This window comes from Cyprinus carpio, chromosome B24, assembly GCF_018340385.1.
Source record: "Cyprinus carpio isolate SPL01 chromosome B24, ASM1834038v1, whole genome shotgun sequence".
NCBI classification, from domain to species: domain Eukaryota; kingdom Metazoa; phylum Chordata; class Actinopteri; order Cypriniformes; family Cyprinidae; genus Cyprinus; species Cyprinus carpio.
In genome coordinates, this window is record NC_056620.1 from 19,129,749 (window position 1) to 19,152,737 (window position 22,989).

The window sequence follows — 22,989 nt, forward strand, 5'->3', positions numbered from 1 at the left end:
CTGTAAGCTGGTGCTTTATGTTTTACAGTCAAAAATAGCAATATATTCACAGATTCTCAACTTTTGGGCCAGTTAATATTCAGAAAACATTAGCAATCTAACTGTGCTGACACTATTGGATGAGAACACACAAGCTTGACCCTTCGCAGGTAAATATATATGACTTGTTTGGAATTAAGTTATACTCATTCTTGAAAAAGTAATTCAGCTAGGATGGATGGAGAAAACATACATACATATTAAATAGATGGCAATAAAATCACTGCCTAGCACCTTTAATTGCTGTAATTACATCGTGTTCCCACATTAAATCAGATACCATTCAAATAGGGCATTAGTAAATCAACACAAAAACACAACACAGAATAAGCATAAAATATCTTTACTTAAAATATCCTTTTTGAAAATAACAGAGTATGGCTGAACAATATTGCTTAACAAAGCCCTCATATTCAAGTAAAGTACATTCAATATCACATTACACAATATATTTCAAACCTGCTGACTTTACAAACACATAACTTAAGACATAAACCCTGGTCCCAGGGCTTTAGAAGAGCTGATGTTGACCTCCTTGCTTAACCTGCAAGATTTGTCTACTGGCATTTTGGCTTCTATTAAGACTCAATGTGTTGCTTGTGCATCGCTTTGCAATACAGCTGAAGAGACTAATTACTCAAAGTCCAAGATTAAAGCATAGAACAAGAAACCGCACATTAAGGAATTATAGGCATTTCATGCAATTATTGCTACTGCTTTTAAACTGAAATCTTGTGCATATCAATTGCTATAAATGACATCTTTCAGAAACACACACAGGAAAATGCGATTATATCTGAGGTACAAATACTTCAAATCAAAACTGCTCTGATTGTACAGTACGTGCTAGATTTTGTGCGTTATTTACCTGCGTGCCGACATGGATGTTTTGCTATGTGTGTTCATTTACCATAGGGGATTTTCTAGATCTTGCAGCCTGATAGCAGTGTGCATTGGGTTTCATTAAGCTGCAGCACTGCTGAGACAGCCAGAGATTACAGCCTGGCAGGGAAGGACAGCAGCACAGATGGCATCTGTTCGGGAATCTGCCAATCTGCCATATCTTTGCATTTTAATCTGAGATGCTGGTCTAATCTATAGAGCAGAGGTGCTCAAACTTTAATACATAGGACCAGAAATCAAACTTGATTGAGGGCTGTTATCCTAAACTAAATGTTGCATTGTATCCATCTACTCTGAAAGAAAAAAAAATCTAATAAAATTGGTGTAGAAACGTATAGAAATGCTCAGATATTGCTAGTAAATTTCACAAATAATTGGAATAAATGGCAAGTAACACACTGAATTAGATTTCAAATGTTGTAGTAGAAACAAAATGAATAGTATTTTCTGTACTCTGATAATATATATATTTTTTATTTCATCTTGTTTTGTTTAAAATATTTTAATGATTAATTTCATTAATATAAGCAATCATTTGTTTGATAAAAATCTACTTTTTGTAGTGTATATTATATTACAGTTCATTTAATTTACAAAAAAAATTACATTTTTAAATGTTTGATTTATTTTTAATCAAATTCAGTTGTTTTGTTTAGGTTTTTTTTTTTTTACATTTTACTTTTTTTTTTCAGTGCAAAAGGGAATGCATGAACTAAAAAAAATGTATACCATCAATGCAATATAAGTCGTTTTGGATAAAAGCATCTGCCAAATGCATAAATGTAAATATAATATGACAGGCCAAATCAAAGGTCATCACGGGCCAAGTTTGTCCAGATTTGGGCATCTCTGCTCTACAGCAATACGAATATGCTTAAATACTCCATTTACATATTAAATACCCTATGTTAAATTACTCCTCTTGTCTGTCTATGCATCACATGTAAATCAGAGCATCATACAAAATTGGCACCATATTCTAAATCCAAATAATTCAAGCATTTGCACTAATGAATGAAGAAGGAGAAAGATAGAAAGAGTACAGTACAAACACATGATTCCCTGCATAGCCTCTTTACTCTCCAAACAGCACATCTGGTCTGCTGGACAGCTGGCAGGTTGCACAGCATCACTGCATGGAGGGTGAAGGTGCTTTGGGGCCCTTGACCCAGGGGCTCCGCGTTTGCATATCATGCTAAAGAAGGGAAGGAAGGGGAGGAAGAGAGAGAGGTCCGGGGGGGTGGGGGGGTCCTTCATTTGAAAGATGCACGGACCTCGCGATCTTTCAGAGGCTGAGGGGGGCGATAGTTGTTCACCATGCAGCAGGCCTCCTCATCCTCTGCTGTAAAAAGCAGAGACCGGAATTTCGTCATCTGTAGAGAAAGAGAATGAAAGACAAATACTGAGTTTTCAGCATCTGTTACTGTTTATTTAAAAGAACTGACACTAAACTGATTTGAGCAGAACTGAACTGAATCAACGTTGAACTGACTCAAGCTGAATAATAACATTCTGTAGAGCTGCTTATCACTGAATTTCACTTGTTTCACAAATGAAGAACTACACAGTGAATGAATGAACTGATCTGAATCAACACTGAACTGACTTGAGCTGAATAAGATTAAGATTTTCTTTACAGCAGAATTTGAATCATTAACATTTTCCTGTTAATTACTGTATTTACAGCTTTGCTGCTTTGTATCGATCTGTACTGTATAAAGCTGTATAAATGATGGTCATTTGACTTGTATTGTGGAAAAGCTTATAGTTCTGCAAACTGGTTAAACATTAACTGTTCTAAGCAAACTCATTTTCATTCATTCTTACATTTTGAACAGAATATCATGTTAAGTTATTTTGTATTCATGAAGTCAACAATTGAACAAGCAGCTAGGAAATGAGGCATGCCACCTGAGGTTATGTACACATTACCAGCCTTGAACCAAAGTCGTGATGTAAACATTCGACGGGGTCGTGTTAATTTTCACATGAGGGCAAGATTGAAAGCGGAAGGCCTAAAGACTAAATAAACAAATAATAATGTCAATCATAATTCAATGTTTTTTTGCTAGACTGTATGCTTTGGGGTTGCTCACATAGTGTTTTAAGTAGTGATTGCAGTATATTAATACAGTTTTTATATAGATATATTTTCATTCATTCACATTAATTACACAACCTAAGGAGGTTATACAAATTTGTATTTTATAGACATAATTTGTGATCTTAATCCTGTTCAAATGAACAAGCCTGTGTTTTTTAGTTGAGTCAGCAAGGTGTTCTTAATAAGATGCACATCCAAATCTATATTATGCGAGATGCCACACTTCACTATTAAGCATGTGACTTGTAAATTCCACATCTATGCTTGTATTACTGGTATAAATTGTGTCATAAGCAGGACCTGCTCTGAGCTGATGCTGATTGACTGCTTGCAGACGATCCATGTGACACTCTCGTGGAGAGGAGGGGTGGTCAGAGACCCCAGGTACGTCCAGTAATCCAGAGACTCTGGGAGCAGGACGGTTGGGTCAAAGTTTGTGAAGGAGGTCTGCGTTCCCTGCAAGATAACATGCACAAATGGACCATGAAGCAGAAATGATTTCAATATTTAGCATGAAGTAAAACTGACAACAAAACATAACCGAATTGGTAGACATGCCTTGCACTTGATTGCATCCATAGCATCCAGAAGCTTCTGAAGATTAGGATTGTCTTCACCAATCTGATGAGAAAACAACAATTTTAAATTTTTATCCTAAACTAAAAAAATGTGGGATAAATATAACTAAAGCACAATATTTTATTTAGAAATATAAGACTAAATATAAGACTTAAATTAAATTTACATTTTTCTTCAACACAATTTTGAAAATTAGTGGGAAGAATGTGACTAAGGCACAATATTTCATTTAATTAAATTTTAATATTTTGCAAAACTATACTATTTAGTGAATTAATCTCAACAATTTTTTATTTTTATCCTAAACTAAAAAATTGCGGGATAAATATGACTAAGGCACAACATTTTATTTAATTTTACTTTGCATTTTATTTTATATTATTTATAAATATAAAAATGTAAGACTAAATTTACATTTTTCTTCAACCCAATTTTGATTTTATTTTATTTTATTATTTTGCAAAAATATAATAAGCAAAAGTGATGAATTAATCTCTGTGTTGCTGATAAAGTGGTTAGTGAATAGGCCCTAAAAATGAAAGCCTAATGCTGATCTTAAAAGATTGTGACTAAGGCAATATATATATATATATATATATATTAATGCTGATTTTAAAAGATTGTGATATATATATATATATATATATAAATATATATATATTTTTTTTTTTTTTGCGCATAAACGTCATAAGCAAACGTGATGCATCTATTTAGCAAATTTGTAAATATGTTTGCTGACAAAGTGGTTAGAAAATAGGCTCTAAAACTGTAGGCCCTAAAAAAGTAAATTTTAATTCTAATTATAATTTTAGTGAATTCGTCCCAGTGTTTGCTGACGATGTGGTTAGTAAATAGACTCTAAAACTGTACAACCGCACACAGACCTCTAGAAAAACTCCAACCACAGCAAGACCATCAGGCTTACTGGCTGCTTCCCCAAAACTGGGATATTCTGTGTTCCAGTGGACCAGATGGAGCTAAAGATGAGATTATTAGGAACATTAATACTTAATTATAAAATATATCATCTCACATCTTCATTTCCCCAGTATGCTCAGAGATTGATACCTCAGCTGGGTAGCATTTCCCATCGACTGTGTGCTCGGAGCCCTTGTCGTCGCTGGCTCCCCAGTGGAAGTGGAACTGCTTGAGTCTGTATTTGCCTGAGATCGGGCCTTCCGTCAGAGCTAATGTGGGCAAACACAGAAAAAAATGATAAATGTGATGTCAAAGTCTGTTACATACTCTATATAGTAGTTAACAATTGTTAAACAGGCTAAACATGGTAAAACTTGCTACACAGGTTCCATCTACTGATTCTGCTAAAGTTCACATGAATGGCACTTAAACCATTAACTGCTTAGCAGCTTCAGTGCAATTATTTGTGTGAACACGTGTGTGATTTCCCATAATTCTAAGCAAAAGTAGCTGTGTCACTGGAGGACGATATTGCTAAAGGGTCAAAGAGGTGTTACACTTGTATTTTCACACATTCATTTAATTTTAGGCTTTACACCTGCTTAGACATGCAATAAAATAAACTATAACCTATAAATAAACAACCTATAAAAATAGTGTGCAAACAATCTATTTAAAGGCTTTTAAACACTCTAGTACAGCATACTACTGTAAATTAATGTTTAACTATGTAGTTAGAGCAAAAGCCAACTTTTGAAATGCTTTCCAGTGCTTCCTGAAAGAGCATGTTCTGTAGTATGCAGCTATATTCAGCAGTAATACTGCGGGATTGCATTAGCGTCAGACGCAGCCTCATTATTATATAACTTTACCTTCTACATATTATCTAGGTTAACACTGCAGTCGTTTCTAGAACCCTCTGCCTAAGTAAAGCTAATGATTAATACAGGAATAGACCTAGCTTAGTTGATTATAAAAAATGAAAATGGAGGTCACAAACTTGAGCTGTCGTCATCATCGGCGAAGGTCACTTGGAAGGAGTGTCCATTATTCAGGATGTCCAGTGAAGTGGAGGGGTCGTACTGCAGATTAAGCGGTTTCAGTGATTCATCATAAGATGCTCCACTGTGTTGAATGTCTATTGGAGACTGGCGAGGTCCATTAGCAATGGGGAAGTTTTCACACCATTTCTCAGGTCCTGCAGTGGAAGGTGATGCAAAGGTTAAACAATATGCATCTGGGACAAAAAGCATTTACAGCACATAAAATTGTATTTTAAAGACCACTTTCTGCACATTTGACAGTAGCTACATCCTTGCCTTTAAAGCAAAATAAAATAAAATACAAATATTATATATGCCTTTATGTTAAAAAAAAATGCATCTGAGACTAAATGTACACACACACACACACACACACACACACACACACACACACACACACACACACACACACACACACACACACAAACTAATGGTAGCCTATATTTTAAATAGTTAATTAATTACATTAATAAATTTAAAAAAAAAACATTTGATTTGCAGCGTCTAAGGTATTTTCTGCATTTGGGATTAAATAAAAATCCACAGTTATTTAAAGAAGAAAAATTATCCTTACATCTCTGCCTTTAATAACTATAATAATAACAATAATATAAAATATATTTATGTGCATTTAAAACATGCATTTGAACTGCAGTGTCCATGGTATTATCTGTATTTAGAATCAAATAAAAATCCACAATTGTGCGAAGAACAAAAAATGTCCTTACATCATTGCCTTTAATAATAATAATAATAATGTATTTATGTTCAAACAAAATGTACAAAAAAGGAATTATATTTAATTATATCTTTGGAATAATAGTAATTATTATTATTATATGTGCATTTTAATGGAATGAAAAATGCATTTTAATTAATTAAATTAAGGTATTTTCTGCGTTTGGTATGAAATAAAAATCCACATTCGTGTGAAGAAAAAAGTACATACAGTTGACACAAAAATACAAATTCAAATGCATAGTTATGCACATAACATTTGTAAAATCTGTACATTTTGCACTTGTCACTGATGGTGCTGACTTTGCAGTAGCCAAGGTGAACATGTCTTAGTTGCAAAGAGGGCAAATGCAGATAATGATGGGGAAAAAAGAGAATCTGTGATAGATTTCATATTGACATATGCTATGAAAACACGTATGAATTATTCAAAGCATTATTACATGGGGGGTCTTACCGTTATGGTCTGCGTATCCCCATTCGTTGGACATTATGACAGCTGCGCCGCAAGAGTCTCCAAGCGTCCTGAAGCAGTGTCAGTGTCCTCGGACAGATGAGCTGGAGGTTTATATAGCGGCTTTCTGGACGCTGTTCGCCCACATGACCGTACATTAGGTGTGATCAGCAGCAGGAGGAGCTACAGAGAGATCGATCGATACCGCGCGCTCTCAATCCGTGTCTCTCTCGGAATGCGGGATTCCTCTTCTATGATCTGCTGCTACATTCTTGCATTTTTTCCATTCTGTGATTGCGTAATCAGATACTTGTGGCGCGCTGGTTCTGTTGACGTAGAGTGACAAAGGCTAGTAATAATGACAATGAGTGCTGTAATGATTCATCACTAGCACAGCGAATGAATGGCGGATTTGCGCAACACTCTGCTTAGCTGGCATTTGACGCTTTACAAAGAACGAGCCCATAACTGAAGACATATATATATATGAGCATATATATATGGAAATATGTTTTTTTTTTTTTAAACGGGCTACCTTACTCATAATGAATGTAGTACTATGAACATAATCTTTTAATATGCCCATGTGTATATCACCAATAGATACACTAGCCAGAGCAATCTGTGTCATGTTATTATTATTATTACTAGCCTATTATAATTATTATGTTTACTAATTATTATTGGCTCAAAAATAAATAATAGGGTATAAAATAAAAATAAAAAAACTTTGTAGATTTTAATATAAACATTGCAGGATACATATAGCTTATAATTTCTGCCGATACTGAAACCAAATTTTAGTGTTTTTTTTTTTTTTTTTTTTTTTTTAGATATTTCTTGTAATTTCTTTTGATATTTTTTTTGATTCTTTATTTTTATATGTGTTCTGAATTTGTGAAGCTCAATGTACTTGAATCTGAACTTGCAATATAAAGTGATTGATTGCCATCTGGTGGTCGAGTGTTGAAACTAATATTGACCGCAAAATGAACAAAAAAAAAATGAGTAAATGCATGTTTAAATTCACAAATAAAGAAGGGCCAATGTAGCTTTCAGATTTATTTTGTAAGTATATGTGTAAACCTAATATAAATGTATACATTTTGTATAGGCAATACATATATGTGTGTGTGTATAGTTTTACTAATTATAGAGTTGAATTGACAAATAAAGTGCAAAATACGTTGTTCCAACATTTTTTTTTTCTTCCCTTTTTTTTAATACAGTCAGTCGTGCCTGGATCAGTTGTCGTGACCTTATTTAACGTTTCGCGTACTCTCCACACCACTAGATGGCGCGGATTCAACTGCACAGTGAAGAAAAAGCACAGTCACAGCATGTTGTTAGTTAAAACTACGCTTTGATGCGACGTTTTTACATGTAGTTGTATTTGTGTTGTTTGACACGTTTAGTTTGGAATCGAGTGTCATCTAAGCGTGATATAGCCACATACTGTTCTCTGTCTGCCTTTAGATCAGTCGTTTAACGTTACTTTAGACGTCCACATTGCGGCTTGAGTTGAGTTCTCATTAGAAAGTCTACTGGGGAAATGGCCAAAAACAAACAGAGAGGTAAAAAGCAACAGAATGTATTTCAGGTTGCGAACAAACAGTCAAAACCCAAGACCAAAGCGAAACCCGTCAAGACCTCTTTGAAACACGTGAGTTCAAGTTTTGTTTACATCAGTAACGCGCCATTAGGACTGCACACAGTGTTAGAGATTTGGAATATAAACAAGTCGTTGTTATTCTTACAGATGATAAACTTTTTGAGATGTGAAAGTGTGGAGATTTTATATGATGTTTTCAGAGATGTAGAGAGATGTCAAAAGTATATCAAAATCAACATCCAGTGAACCCAAAAAAGCACAGAAGGTCAGTTTTTCCTGTTTTATTCTCTTATTTGCAGCTTTAAATGGTAAGCAATGTCCAAATACATTCTGCAACTTGACTTCTTATAAAATGTTTTGCATGAAGTGTTTTTGTGCTTTGTCTCTGAATGCCACTGTCATGTTTTGTTATCAAATGCAATGACATTTCATGCCTCGTGTGTCCAAATATTTTTTTGTGCTGTAATGTTGACCGTCACGTCACATGTAAACTGTGTGTTTCAGGTGGTCAGAGAAGCTCCACGGGAAGCTGTCAATGTGGATAATGCTGCCCAGCTTTTCTCTCAACTGTAGAAGCCCATTTTAACATGCTGAACATGGACTAATCACAGACACGTCATACCAAAATTCTCAAACAAAAACAGTTCATAATAACTGCTGATCAGCTATATTATTTATTACATGAATATCCCTGTGTAGGTAATTTTTTTTTTTGCATTATTTCTAGTGCCCTCGTAGGACTGGTTTTGTAAATGCACTTTGCAGCAGTGCATGCTGATCACACAAGCTTAATGTCCAAAAATACATTAGTAAGTTTTCCTATAGCACTGATTTTTTTTGGATTGGAATATTGTCTATGCTTGCTGAAGCATAAAGAACAAAGTCATTAAAGACTGAATTCGATCAGAGCTGTTTTGTAATGAGTTGTGCTTCTGTTGTATTGAGTCAGCTGTAGCAGGCTTTATATATTGTTCGGATCAATGTTTGAACTTGTGACCCAGTGGAAAGAGGTAGGTTTTTGGAAACACAAGTTGGTAGTTCAGGCACAAATAAAAAATGTGTAGTTTACTCATTCATGTGTTGTTCCAAACCCATATGATTCAAATAGAAGTGAATTCATTTTTATTTTAGAGCAAAGTTCTACTTCAATTCCTGTATGCAAAATTTATTTTGAGTCCTTTGTGCTGGTTTATGATCACAGAAAAGTGAACATGAATGATGAATGAGACATTTGTGTATGCGAGTAGATTATATGAATTAGTACATAAAAAAAAGAAATGAATACTTTTAGAAAAGATGGATCAAATTGATCAAAAGTGACTATATATGTGTGTAATCTATACTGATTTCTGTTTTAAATAAATGCTGTTGTAAACTTTCTATTCATCAAAAAAACTGGAGTAATAGCTTCTTAGAATTCAGCTTATGGAAAATAGATAAGTTATTTTGTAGTGTAATAATATTACACAATATTACTGTTTGTATTGTATTGTAATCAGATAAATTGGTGAGCATAAAAGAGTATGCTCACCAATTAGACCAATACACCAATCAGTGCATATTTTAAGTTTTTATGTTCTTTTAATGTGAACGTTCCTTCTTTATTTCCTATGTGTTGTGATAACAGCTCAAGACCACTAGAGGCCAGACATTTATAATAATAGCACTACATTAACAGCAAGCCCAGTGTTTTTTATTTAAATAAAAAATAAAAATAAAACCTTCCTATAATACACTCTTAAAAAAAAGTTTTTTATGGTTCTCTATGAAGAACCATTAACATCCATGGAACAACAAGGTTCTCTATAGTGGAAAAAGGTTATTTAGATGATGTAATATTTTTACAAGAAGAAAAAAAAATGGTTCTTTTATGAACTGTTCTTTGGGAACACAAAATGGTTCTTCACTGCAAAACCCCCCTTTGGAGTCTAGTCTGAGAGTGGTATGAGAGTTCACTGGCGCGTATATACCATCCTGACAGTATCAGGGACTAAGCAGAACATTTGTGGGTGTTGAGATTCATTCAATCTGCCATCGAGCTTTTAACCGAAGACTTGAATGCATGAATATATCAAACCTTAAAGAAGGATGAAAATAATAAGTTGCTCTCTCATTGTGTAACATAATTATCCCCAGTAGTGAAATACCTTAAAGGGTTAGTTCACCCAAAAATGCAAATTTTGTCATTAATTACTCACCCTCGTGTTGTTCCAAACCCGTAAGACAAATTAAGATATTTTTGATGCATCCCGAGAGCTCTCTGACCCTCCCATAGACAGCAAGGGTACTACCACAATCAAGGTTCAGAAATGTAGCAAGGACTTCGTTAAAGTAGTCCATGTGACATAAGGGGTTCAACCATAATTTTACTAAGCTACGAGAATACTTTTTAAAATTACGGTTGAACCCCTGATGTCACATGGATTACTTTACTGATGTCCATGCTACGTTTCTTGATCGTGGTAGTACCCTTGCTGTCTATGGAGGGTCAGAAAGCGAACGAAGGTCTTATAGGTTTGGAACAACATGAGAGTGAGTAATTAATGACCGAATTTTCATTTTTGGGTGAACTATCTCTTTAAGCCATAAAGTAAGCTCAATAACATGCAAAGCACACTGTTGTCTCTCTCTTTTTTTTAAAGTAAAATATTTTTCCTTCCAAAAAGGCTATTTTTGACATTTTCATGAATAATAAAAGTCTGCAGGCACTAAGAGATTTGTGCAAATTTGGCTGTCAATATATGTCTCGCATCACTCAAAATTGAGAATGTTGTGAAATAGCATTTTTTATGTGCTAGGATCTATATTTTGTGCTCGGCTTTTTCAGCAGCTGTTTATGTTGTCTCTTGGAACAGTTGGGGGTCTTTCATAAGGCAGTCAAAAGCATAAATATATAATTCGACTGCTAAATCAGCAGCATCTCTTCAATACATGTTGTTCATCTTTTTCAAAGTCTGTTCTGCAGAAAAAAATGTTTTTTTTTTATGCGCAAAAAAAAGAGGTTTTGTAGAGAATATCTTCCTCAAACAGGAAATGGGGGTTTGCTCCGAGGGTCAGGAGAGGAGGAGTGTGTGAGGTGAGGGGAAAATCCACACACAAATGGCTTCTCCACAGCTGTCAAGCATTCTACTTCTGATCTTCATGATGCTTTGAGATTTGGAGCTCTGCACAATCTTGCACAGCATAGAACTCTAGTCTAACACACTCAAACACGCACACACTCTTCACAGAACTAATGTGCCACCTTAGACTGTTCTTTGGCTCAGTCTTGTGTTTATTTGTCACATACCCACAGATGATGTCATTTCCAGACGCCTGTTTATGTGGGAAAGGGTTCTATATGGGAAAATAAATGGATCTTTACAAGTAGACTTTCCTAACTGAAGGCAGCTGTCAGCAATTTGGCTCTGCATTAGTGTGGTGAAGCTCAGCATCATCTAGGTCTCTCTGGTAATTTCAGCATTACTGATACTGTCTGATGGAAAGCACTTAGAATTCCATGCACCGCTGTTGTTGCTGTCTGCAAAACCTCCTAGAGTTCTTCAAAACAGGTCAGATCAGCCACAAACCGTGAGTTCGAGCTGGTATTGATGCAGTCCCCTAGAAACCTGAGCTGGATAAAGAGTCAATCAATGTTAATTCCTCAGTAGCTCTTTGCAGTGCCCTGCATTGGCAATGAGATACATGTCTGGTTCTGGTGTAGCAGATTGAAAGTAGGATACCTGATATAAATGCTTGTATTTATCTCGGATCAGTTGTTATCCAGCTACTTGTAAGATAGCAGCTCGAGGGGGTAAATTTTCAGTATTTCGTCTCTTTGGTAGACAAGTTGTAACTTTTGGGGAAAAATTGTGTAATTGTGGTGGAAATCACTATGAGACATAATAGTAATTTGTATAAATCGTAGTCAAATATTATTAATATTTGGCTCTGTTTAGATGATCATAATTTTGGATAATTCAGAATGTGTTCTGCTGCACTGTTTTAAATGTAAATGTAAATGTAAACACTGTAAAAAAATGTAAAAACATAAACAAATGTAAACATACACTAGACAGTTATATGTGTTTTTCAGTGTCTTATGCGTGAGTATTGCATTTTTAAGAGGCGTGCAAAATTTGTGACCAGTCACAAAATATTTTTTTTTTTACCAAAGGCAGTGGAATACGAAACTGCATGGTATGGGATATGAAGTACTTTTAACTCAAGCACCATGTTTTTAGAAAGTCTTCATGGTTTTGCAGGAGACGCTGCAAAAAAATGTGAGTTGTGAACATAATGGTCAAACACTTCACTTTAACACGTTTACACTGGGAATAAATGGAGGCAACACAGCATTTTCTATATGAACAGCCCCTTAATGTTACATATGATGGAAAGAAGTTGAGAAATAAAAGTCAACAACTTAAGTTGTTGAAGAAGCACCAAGTGTCAATAATATGATTTAAGCAATGAATTCACTGGAAACTCTAGCACTTTTGGCTTTTTGGCTGCTTTGGAAATGCTTACAGTATGACAGTGCCTTCCCCTCAGAGCAAACTTTCTCAACCTTTTGACACTCTTAGGGTTGCTCCGTTCTGCTGTCAGTCCTACAATCCCCTGCTACTCGCTTCCCATAGTCAGGGTAGCACCATATTTAATTTTTGACAGAAATGAAAATGAGGCTTTGAGGAATAGAAGTACAGTGGGTTCAGTGGAGTTTGTTGTTTAACAACATGCCGAAAGTTCAGCTGACAAAACTTTCCACAAAAAAGTTGAGTTATGAAAATTACATGATCTAGGACTTTATAAACATTGTAAGTTATCCCTCACAGCATTGTTTTCAGCTGTGTTAAAGGGATAGGCCACCCAAAAAATACAATTCTTTCATTAATTACCCACTCTCATGTCATTCCAAACCCGTAAGACCTTTATTTATCTTCAGAACACAAATTAAGATATTTTTGATGAAATCCGAGAGCTTTCTGACCCTTCATAGACAGCAAGGGTACTACCATGATCAAGGCACAGAAATGCATTAAGAACATCGGTAAAACAGTCCATGTGACATCAATTGTTCAGCTGTAATTTTTAGGCTATTTTAACGATATGTTTTCTGTGCCTTGATCATGGTCCTACATTTGCTGTCTATGCAGGGTCAGAGAGCTTTCCGATTTCATCAAAAATAGCTTAATTTGTGTTCCAAAGGTGAATGAAGGTCTGACGGGTTTGAAACGACATGAGAGAATGACAGAATTTTTTTTTTTTGGGTGAACTATCCCATTGAATTCAAGATGGCATCTGACAAAAGTCTGTAGCAAAGCATTTGAAAGCATTCGCTCAGTTCTGCTGCAGTGGACACTGAAGGCTTGCACATACCGACAGATATTCTCATTATGAGTGTGCTCCATTTTGCAGTTTATTTTGACAAGAATCCCTTATACAGGAATATACTCTCTGACCAGTAGGCTATGTACAGCAACCAACCACCATTTGTTTTGTTTTACGTGGCATTTAGCGGTGTGAAAATCTGGGGTCTGAGACTGAAACTATAATAACATAGATTTTCTCAATTTCAGTGTCTCTGTTGTTCTCCAATATGGCACAATTTAGGCTACTGTAAAAACATGCACATGGGCTTTCCCCGTATTTACGATACAAAAATTTCCAAAAGTACACAGTGCGAGTCGTTTAACCGGCCAATTAGAGATTGTTTGAGAAGCCCGAGGTTGAGCTGCTCAGTGTGTGTGCATTTCAGGCTCTTAAAGGTCTGAGCGGAGCTCGTTTCACACACCAATGACTCACTGCTCACCGCAGACATTCATAATTATAGACAATCTGGTGATTAACCCTACGTCCTCACATCACATCTCGTTATGCCCTGAATGCCACCAAGATGAAAAAAGGTGCTGCTTTTTTTCACATTAAGACTCAAATTGATTTAGCTGCTCCAGAGCTCGTAAAGAAAAGCGGCATTAATCTAAACCTTGGCTGACCTTCAGTAAGTGAGAACTACATGTTCTCCTGCGGTTTTTAAAGATGAATTATAACCTGTACTGTATGGAAGCGTCTTCTTGGACTTCTAAAGAAAAATCTGTAATGTTTAATGCAAATTATCTTAGACTTGATCATACCACTAATTAGATTGTATATACTGCTTTCATAAGAGCCTGAATAACTGGAGAGACCTCTTCTGAACTCAATTAATTATTTTCATTCTGATTTTTATTAATCCTAAATGAGTTTTTAGCTGAGAGTGGATGGGAAACCAAAAGCAAAAGTCATTTCACTCGAGGACTAAGTTATTGCATTTTGACGAAAGATATGTCTGAAGAATTGAAAACCTTAAGCATGCATTCATTAAACTAAGAAAAATGAAAATTCTGCCATCATTTACTCATCCTCTGCTGCTTCCAAACCTGTATGAGTTTTTTGCTTATGCTGAACACAAAGAAGATATTTTGAAGAATGCTAGTAACCAAACAGGCATTGACTTTCATATTTGGTTCCAAACTATGGAAGTCAATGGCTACTGTCAACTGTCTGATATTTTTTGCTTTACTTGCACAGCTCGACAGAAAATGGACATTTCTGACAAAGCCTGATGTGGATTTGTGTCGGACGGGGGCACATCAATGCTGATTTGACCAGGAATCAGAGGAGTGAGTAATCATAGATCAGGACAGCTGTAAGTATATTCTTGTATGCTTTCATATGAGTCTTGTTGAGAATAATCACAGGGAGTTGTGCTGCCCACTGGCTGCTGCCGCATTATTCCAGCCGTTTCTTCCTCTACACCAGCTACTTCATGCTCAGTCCATTTCCCTTCACCAGTATTGATTACATAAAGTCTCTCTGATTGCATAAAGACCCTTGAGAAGTCTTTCTGCTGGGTGCATGACCTGAAGACAGACAGAGGAAAGTCTGATCCTGGTATCAGCTCTGGAACGGGATTGACTCTAAGATTCCCCTCCTGCCCTTTCACTGCCGTAGCCTTCAGTCATTATTATCTAGTGACTTTCAGAGTGGTGAACTTTTGGAGAAGGAATTACTCCAGCTAATTTTCAGTCTATTGAGTTTCATCTCACACAACCTGAATAGTCTTTTTCGCTCCAGTAGCAGCTAGCTAAATTTGGTGTTCAACTGTAGCTTTTTATGGAAACAATCTCTCTTTTTATTTTTTGCGCTGCTTTTTTAATTTACCTGCAAACATACAGTTTTTCACTGCACAAGATGTTAATTGATGGATTGGAGTGGTGTGGATTACTTGTGGATTATTGTGATGTTTTTATCAGCTGTTTGATCTCTCATTCTGACGGCACCCATTCACTGCAGAGGATCCATTGGTGAGCAAGTGATATAATGCTAAATTTCTCCAAACTAATTGCCAAACTTCTCACATTTGTGGTTACTTAAACATTTAAAAAAATCTTCATTTATTTATATATATATAAATTAAAGGCTTTGTACATGTAATTATTATGATTCCATACATCATTTTATGACTTCTTTGAGGGGCTCAAGCCATATTCTAAATTATATAGAATATTAAGACATAATTTGTATGACAAACTTCCATCAGTCTGGACTAAATATTTTTAAAATGGTGTATATATTTATAAGAAATTTAGTTAATCAAATAAAAATATGAGCTTTTACAAAACAAAATTCATAGAATTTAAAATATACTATTTGGTAACTAAATTAATGTTGGCATTAAATAATTTTTATTCTTAAAATAATTAAAACAATTTATACAAAGATAATTTGTTTTTTAAAAATAAAAAGTTTTATAGTTAATATTTTTTTTTAAAATGAAAATAACTATTATTATTATTGAGTGTACAAGGGTCATATGCCCTAAAATGGAGTAATGTCTTATCAGCAGAGGACTGACAGCACACATCTGCGATGTCTGAAACTCATAAATCTCAAATCATAGCAGATAGTAATTATTGAGCGCTGCTGGCGCGTGACCTCTTCAAGTCATTGCCCATCAGAGGCAGTTCAGTCCGTTCGATCAAAACTCAAGGAACATCAGTCTACAGAGAGACATTCAGATCCCTGACATCAGGAGCTGATGAGGACATGGAAGCCTTTCCACTCCAACAGAGTTGAAGGAAATCAATATGCAATTTTCTCTCTGAATCTGCACTGGATCCAAAAAAAAAAAAAAAAAAAAATCCATTTTCCATTCCTTCCACCTGAGCTTCTGAACAGCTGGGTCAACAGCTTTTGTTCCTCAGATGACAGTAATTAAACTACTCAGCCTGAAGACTCTTAATGACTTAGAGTTGCATTAATAAATCTAAATGAATGGAGATTTAGCTGGTGAGTGGCAAGACTTAAAAATGAAAGAGATGCATGGAATAACAAGAAATCAGAGATTCTTCGGCATTAAAATGCAGTCTCAGTTCACTTTAATCTCAGTTCGCTGTAATGAAACTTTAAAGGTTCTGTCTGTTACTAATAGTAATAATAAGTTTATTTTATATAGCACCTTTCTGTAAACTCAAACTGGTCACTTTACAATGTAACAGCAGGCGAAAGTAACATTAGATGAACCAACAATGAACAGTTTATTAATACACTGGAAAAATGGTGTAGTAAATTTTCAAATAGAAATGGCTATTTTTCACAAATTACAAAAAATGGCAAGTAACATTGGACTTAAACATGAAATTATGTAGAAAGACTTAAATAGTATTTTCTTGTAAAACATACTCTAATCTAATAATAATTGTATTTCCAGCTTTGAAAAATCAGTTTACTTTAGTATACTTTATTAAAATCAAAAGTTAAAGTAATGGTAACAGACATTTAAAATACTGTAACGTATTAATGTGGTGTTGCAATTCATTTTTTATTTTTTTTGACTTTTTAAATAAAACAGATAATTGGAATACATTTTACAAGAAAACACCCTTTCAGTTTTTCTTAAACATGAAAATTTCACATTTACATGTTACTTGTCTTTGTTATTGTAAATTTTACTAGCAATTTTTGAGTGAAAGTTGTTTCTACACTCTTTTTTTTTTTCAGTGTACTAAGAATATGTATTTTATTTTTCACGATGGAAAAAGGTTTGGATCAGGAGATGATCTTGACTTGTTTATCTATCCCATTAATCATACCTAACCTGCTATCAAGCGAGCAAAGATAATTTATGAAATGTTATTACTCATAACTAAGAATAAATGTAATAGTATTATGTCAGTCAACTCTAGATGACCTATCAAAACTCTTTCCATTTTATATATATTTATTTTTTTATTTATTTTTTTTACAGCAGTGCAAGTCATTAGAAAACGTTGCACAGATTATTGTCATAACAACCAACATCATTTGAATATTTTTCAAATGAGGCCAGTGAAAAAAAGTCCATATCCAGCACTGAGCTAATATAATATAAATGTTAATGAAGATTTGTGCAGTGAGCTGGGAGATGAGTATTTATCATGCTGCAAAACCACTTTAACTTTAAGATATTTTTTTGCAGGGTTATAGTAACAGCTGACTGTAAAATAAATTAGGCCAATACTGAGTAATGAAAAAATTTGACTATTTGGCGTATTCCTAGAAGCCGATATGAAATTTGAAACCTGTATAATTTTTTTAGCCTTATTTGGGGAATGGTAATTCAGCTGGAATCCATCCAAATGCAAATGTTTTTCCTCATTCATAATGCATCCATGTATAAAATCCTGATGATTGGATTCTGAAAAGTATTTTGTAAACAACAAATGTCATGCAATGTCGTTATGACAGATAAAGTCACTGCATATTAAAATGTTGCTATCCATTTTTTCTTGAGATTTCAATGAAAATAAATGCAAATATGGCTGTCATAAGTCAGTATGACGACATAATGGTTATTCGGTCATTTTCTCCATTTATATTAATATAATTAATCAATCAAATTAGTGCTTTCTTAACAGCTTCTTTCATTTTGTCTCATGAATATTCCTGAAATGAGATCTGGAAGAAGTTAAAACAATGAACTGATTCCATGTGAAGTGGCCAGTGGCCCTAATTAACCCAGACATTTGGTTTTGATGTTGATAAATTGAGTGTGTTTGATTCACCATCTGCTACAGCTGCACTCAGGTGCATCCAAACCCAGGACAGGTGCTGCGATTCCTCCCCCACAACCTCACATACACACAAAACCTGGCCAGCTTTCTCTGCCTGCTGTTAAGAATATTTTATAGGCTTAATGTTACTCAGAAGTGGTATTTTGAGGCTGATAAATATTTTAATATGCATTGTAGTGTTTGAATGTGCCACATGAATAACCTTGTGACCACTAGTAAATATTTTATTCTTAAAGGAACAGTTCACACAAAAAAGAAAATTTGCTGAAAACGTACTCACCCTTAGGGCATCCAATATGTAGATGTGTTTGTTTCTTCATCGGAACAGATGGGGAGGAATTTTGCATTACTCATCAATGGATCCTCTGCAGTGAATGGGTGCCGTCAGAATGAGTGTTTGTAAGAAACAATCAAGACGTTTTTAAATTCAAACCATTGTTTTCAGCTAAAATAAGAGTCCTCTATCCATAATATTGCTTTTTGCAGTGAAAAAGTCGTCTTGTCTGATTCAGGAGAGAAAAATGCACAGATCAAGCATCATTTACAAACATGATGGTGGATTTGTGAGAGGACAACAGAGAATGGACTTCCTCACTGGAGGAGGGTTATTATAGATTATGGACTTGTATTTTGGCTGTAAGCAGCATTTTAAAATTAAAACCCCTTGATGTTTTAGTTTCTTACAAACATGCAGCTTTTTATGTTATTAGACATTAATTGAAGGACTGGAGTCGTGTGGATTATTGTAACGTTTTTATCAGTTTTTATTTTGATGGCACCCATTCACTGCAGAGGATCCAATGATGAGCAAGTGATGTGATGCTAAATTTCTCCAAATCTGTTCTGATGAAGAAACAAACTTATCTATTTCTTGGATGGAAATGTACTTTTTTTTTTTAAGTTTAACCATTCATTTAAAGCCAATGCCTTTTAGGCTGAATTTGAAATATTGCTTTCGGTTCTGCTTCACAATAAATATAGGGGATTTTTTTTTTCCCCACAATTTTTATATAGTGATTGTAATGGCGGTCTTTTCCTAAACCACAAAGCCTATAGCCAGACAACAACTGAAAATACATTAAAATAATAACATGCCAATCATAAAAATATCTTTACAAATAGTTTACATTTCTATACAATATGAAGTAATATTACTAGGTCTCTGAGCTGAGCTGTTATGAGACCAGCGACCTAAACCGTGTATAATAACTTTTCTCTCAAACATGACACTAATTTCAAAATATAGAAAAGAAGAATCAAATTTTTCTAATGGATCCATTTTTTCTTTTTTTTTTTATGCTATACACATCTTTCCACATTCTGAATTAAACAAACAAATTATGTACAGTAGCAGAATGAAAATGTCAGCAGAACGAATATGAATATTCTGAAGCTTTTTCTGTAAATCTGCCATACAAAAATAGTTCATTATAACACACTCCATACTGAATGACATCATAAAGAACAGAAACAGTGACTATCACATGTCGCTCCGTTTCACACACATATGCATGATAAAAACCAAATACAGTGACAATATCATCTTTACAGTATCATTACAAATTATGACACATTAAGACAATTCATTTTTTAGTTTCAATATTTCAGTCATCCAGAAGTGTCCAAGTTTAAGAAGTCTGATGAAACTTATTTTGCAGTATGGAGCTAAAATGTGTTCATTAAACCAAGTACTTGACTAGTTATTTGACTTGATTTGGTCTGGGAAAATTATATGTATTTTGATCCATGAGTACAATTACACAATCAGATTTTATACACACACATACACACAAAAACATGTTATCAAGTAATCAAAAACAAGCAGACACAAAAAAAGGTTTGGCTTCTAATGAAACGCGTTCATTGTCAGACCTCATATTTTAAAATCTTTCAAATTCTAGAATTATTTAAATAAGTTCTCTGTTAATACTGAAGGTTTCAAAAATGCCATGTTACATTTCTGACATTTAAGGCGCATTTTCCACACACAGACTGTAAAAACCTTTCATCTTTGCTTAAGGAAAATTATCCTTGAGGGAAAAAACTAACTTTAGTCTATGCATGAGGAACTTCAAAATTAGATGTGAACTTCTTTGCCTTTTACTGGAGATATGCAAATCATAGATGATTGAATGTGCCAGATGCTATTAAATAAAAAACAGCGGAAGTGACTAGCAGATGCTAAACTTGTCAAAATATTTGCTCTGCATCTAATCAGCCAATCGAGAGCCTTCATGGCCTTTTTGAGAAGAGATGTCCGTCTTCACAGAGTTTCATGTCTTCTGTTCGATGCAGAGTTGATTTCTTCACTGGATGTAGAACTCTACAAACAAGACTGTATTGCAATTATTTGTATCTGTGATCAATATGATTCATTCGTTAAATAAATGCATTTATTAAAGTAAGAATATACACTGTATTAAATCATTTAAATACATCTATGTAATAAAATACAGAGGGCACAATAAACTCACCTTCAGTTGTCAATATCAGACACATGATTCTCCATCTGAAACAAAAAAAAGAAATCAGTTTAGGAATACAGAACAGCTCAGCAAAATCTGATCTTTCAAATTAGAAATGCACTTTTATAGACCCAATTTTAATAAACTGTTATGAGCAGTTATAGTCTCACTAACTGAATTCTTTCGAACACAAAGCCAAATACAAAGATAGTCTAGCCATTCATCTACTGAGAAAGAGCAGCTTATGATCGCAAATGACCCTGAGATTTACTCGCTCAATACTTACATTCATCATAATATATAAACAATCCTGTGACCTCAAGTTCCCTTTTGTACCAACATATTCAGAGTCCAAAATCACTTCTCTAGTGGTTCTTTTAAAAAGTCTAGCCAATTTTTATCTGTATTGTTTGGGTATCTACCAAACCCAGCTGTGTTGGAGGTCACGCTCTGACCTGAAATGTCTGTAACACTGTTGGGAATCTTTCCGGTGGGATTTCGCCTCGACGTTTCCCTCCAGTTTAACCAACGCAGGAGCTCATTAAAATACAGTCAGCCTGTCTCCTCAGTGGGAAGCACATCCTAAATCTTAATTTGACTTTGCTGTTGGTTGCAGTGCTGCTGGACCCCAGTGTCTCCAGAGGTTCTGACTCGGTTTTAATTACAGAGCGTGACAGGTGAGGGTTAAAAGAGCAGGAAGCAGCCCAGCGGAACCCTGTCAGCTTCTGCTCTCCCAGCCCTGCGTCTCTCATGTCTGCAACCATGAATAAATCTGCAGAATTAGCTTCGACAGGGCTTTTCAGAACCACTGCTGCCAGTGAGGCCCGCGGGGGGCCAACGTACCAGATCAGTGCTGCCTTCCTCATCATAGTCATCCTCGCCACCATCCGTCATTTCTCCCGCCTCCGCGTCCAGCTGTCCTTCCCCTCCCTCCTCTCCAGAGTTGTCTGCCATCTCTGATATCGACCCCTCGTGCAAAGAGTCACAGTTGTCCTCATATTTCCTATGAGGCTCTGAAGGGACGACACAGAGATATGAGAAGATTATGGCTTATATCACAAATATCGGTCATACTCGGAGCAAAAGGATTTTTTTCAACTAAAATTTGAATGGCGCTTGATAGATAGCAAAAAAAAAGATTTGCACTTGCATATCATTGCTCTTTTGTTGTTTTTGATTACTTCCATTGTCCTCATTTTTAATTCACCTTGGATAAAAGCATGTGCTAAATGACTAAATGTAAAGGCAAAAATTAAAATGTTTTCACTCAAAAATGTTTAAAATTTGTCATTCAAAGAAATATGTAAAAAGTTAGGCAGAATATTATATGCAAACATGATGTATTAATCATTTAAAGCCTTACATGAAATAATAGTCAGAATATATATATATATATAACATGATGTTATATATTATATGAATTTTATAAAAATGCATTGTTTTTTATAATTTTGTTGGGTTTATTGTTTTTTATATCAGGTTTTATGGCTCATATACAGTATGTAGTATCATACAATAAGAATACTTGAGGAGGAAAAAAACACCTCGGTTTTATTCAAACTTATTCAAAATATGCACTGTGGAGCAAATGCTAATATTTATATGGTCAAAAAGTACACTGTACATTTTTTTTTTCAGATTTGTAATTTAAACAGATTATTGGAGAATGTTTTACAATAAATATTATTTCAGTCTATTTTTCTAATTTACAGAGTAAATATTGATTATACAATTTTTATTAAATAATTTTTATAATGTAAACCAATGTGATCTTTATAATAGTATAGCAGACAACTTACATAAAATATATATAAATAGGTTCAAGTTATGTCTTACTATTATTACTATTATGATATTTAAATGCTTAGTTTTATGCTCAAAGCTCTACATCATATTTAATACATTTTAAAAGTATGGATAAAATTGTTCTTAATTGTTTCAGTCCTGTCAGTGTTCATCTTGAAATATTGAAACAACCTGTTTTTAGAATTATAATAAAAGTATTTTTTTACTTGCTAAAAAAAGGTATAAACTATCAATTAAATTAAAGAAGCCAAGTAA

General features: G+C 34.6%; 3 protein-coding genes and 1 long non-coding RNA gene across 9 annotated transcripts in view; 2 read left to right on the forward strand and 2 right to left on the reverse strand.

The window, feature by feature from the left end:
* Nucleotides 1-1,611: 1,611 nt before the first annotated feature.
* Nucleotides 1,612-7,170, reverse strand: ca2 (carbonic anhydrase II). The gene is made up of 7 exons (XM_042752128.1): nt 6,782-7,170; nt 5,544-5,741; nt 4,694-4,812; nt 4,510-4,602; nt 3,605-3,667; nt 3,347-3,502; nt 1,612-2,315 (listed from the first exon to the last, which is right to left on the reverse strand). Exons 1-7 carry the CDS (start codon nt 6,813-6,815, stop codon nt 2,196-2,198), a joined length of 783 nt encoding a protein of 260 aa, XP_042608062.1. The 5' UTR covers nt 6,816-7,170; the 3' UTR covers nt 1,612-2,195.
* Nucleotides 7,171-8,041: 871 nt separating this feature from the next.
* LOC122142242 (ribosomal biogenesis factor-like) lies at nt 8,042-8,531 on the forward strand (the record flags this gene model as incomplete). Its single annotated transcript, XM_042752168.1, has 1 exon — nt 8,042-8,531. A coding segment is annotated over exon 1 (201 nt), but the record flags the coding sequence as incomplete, so codon positions are not given.
* Nucleotides 8,532-8,566: 35 nt separating this feature from the next.
* On the forward strand, nt 8,567-9,298 carry LOC122142243. The gene is made up of 2 exons (XR_006158469.1): nt 8,567-8,655; nt 8,895-9,298. It is a non-coding gene; the product is annotated as an uncharacterized LOC122142243 (long non-coding RNA).
* Nucleotides 9,299-19,844: 10,546 nt separating this feature from the next.
* The window catches only part of LOC109050005 (RNA-binding Raly-like protein), a 121,729-nt gene continuing 118,584 nt past the window's right edge, over nt 19,845-22,989 (reverse strand). For 4 of the 6 annotated variants that reach the window (XM_042752472.1, XM_042752469.1, XM_042752471.1 and 1 more), the window contains 3 exons: nt 21,772-21,941; nt 20,938-20,972; nt 19,845-20,786 (listed from right to left, as the gene is read on the reverse strand). In XM_042752472.1, coding sequence (XP_042608406.1) covers nt 20,940-20,972; nt 21,772-21,941 — 203 coding nt within the window. In that variant the 3' untranslated portion in view covers nt 19,845-20,786; nt 20,938-20,939. Of the gene's footprint in view, nt 20,820-20,937; nt 20,973-21,771; nt 21,942-22,989 lie in introns of all 6 variants that reach the window. The other 2 variants (XM_042752467.1, XM_042752468.1) reach the window with 2 other exon arrangements.

Excerpts from the sequence above, each read along its gene's own strand:
- ca2 (XM_042752128.1), bottom strand. The coding sequence starts at position 6,815 with ATGTCCAACGAATGGGGATACGCAGACCATAACG. Across the intron at positions 4,603-4,693 it reads GGAAATGCTACCCAGCTGAG|CTCCATCTGGTCCACTGGAA; the intron begins GTATCAATCTCT and ends TCTCATCTTTAG. Across the intron at positions 2,316-3,346 it reads TCAGCATCAGCTCAGAGCAG|ATGACGAAATTCCGGTCTCT; the intron begins GTCCTGCTTATG and ends CTTTCTCTACAG.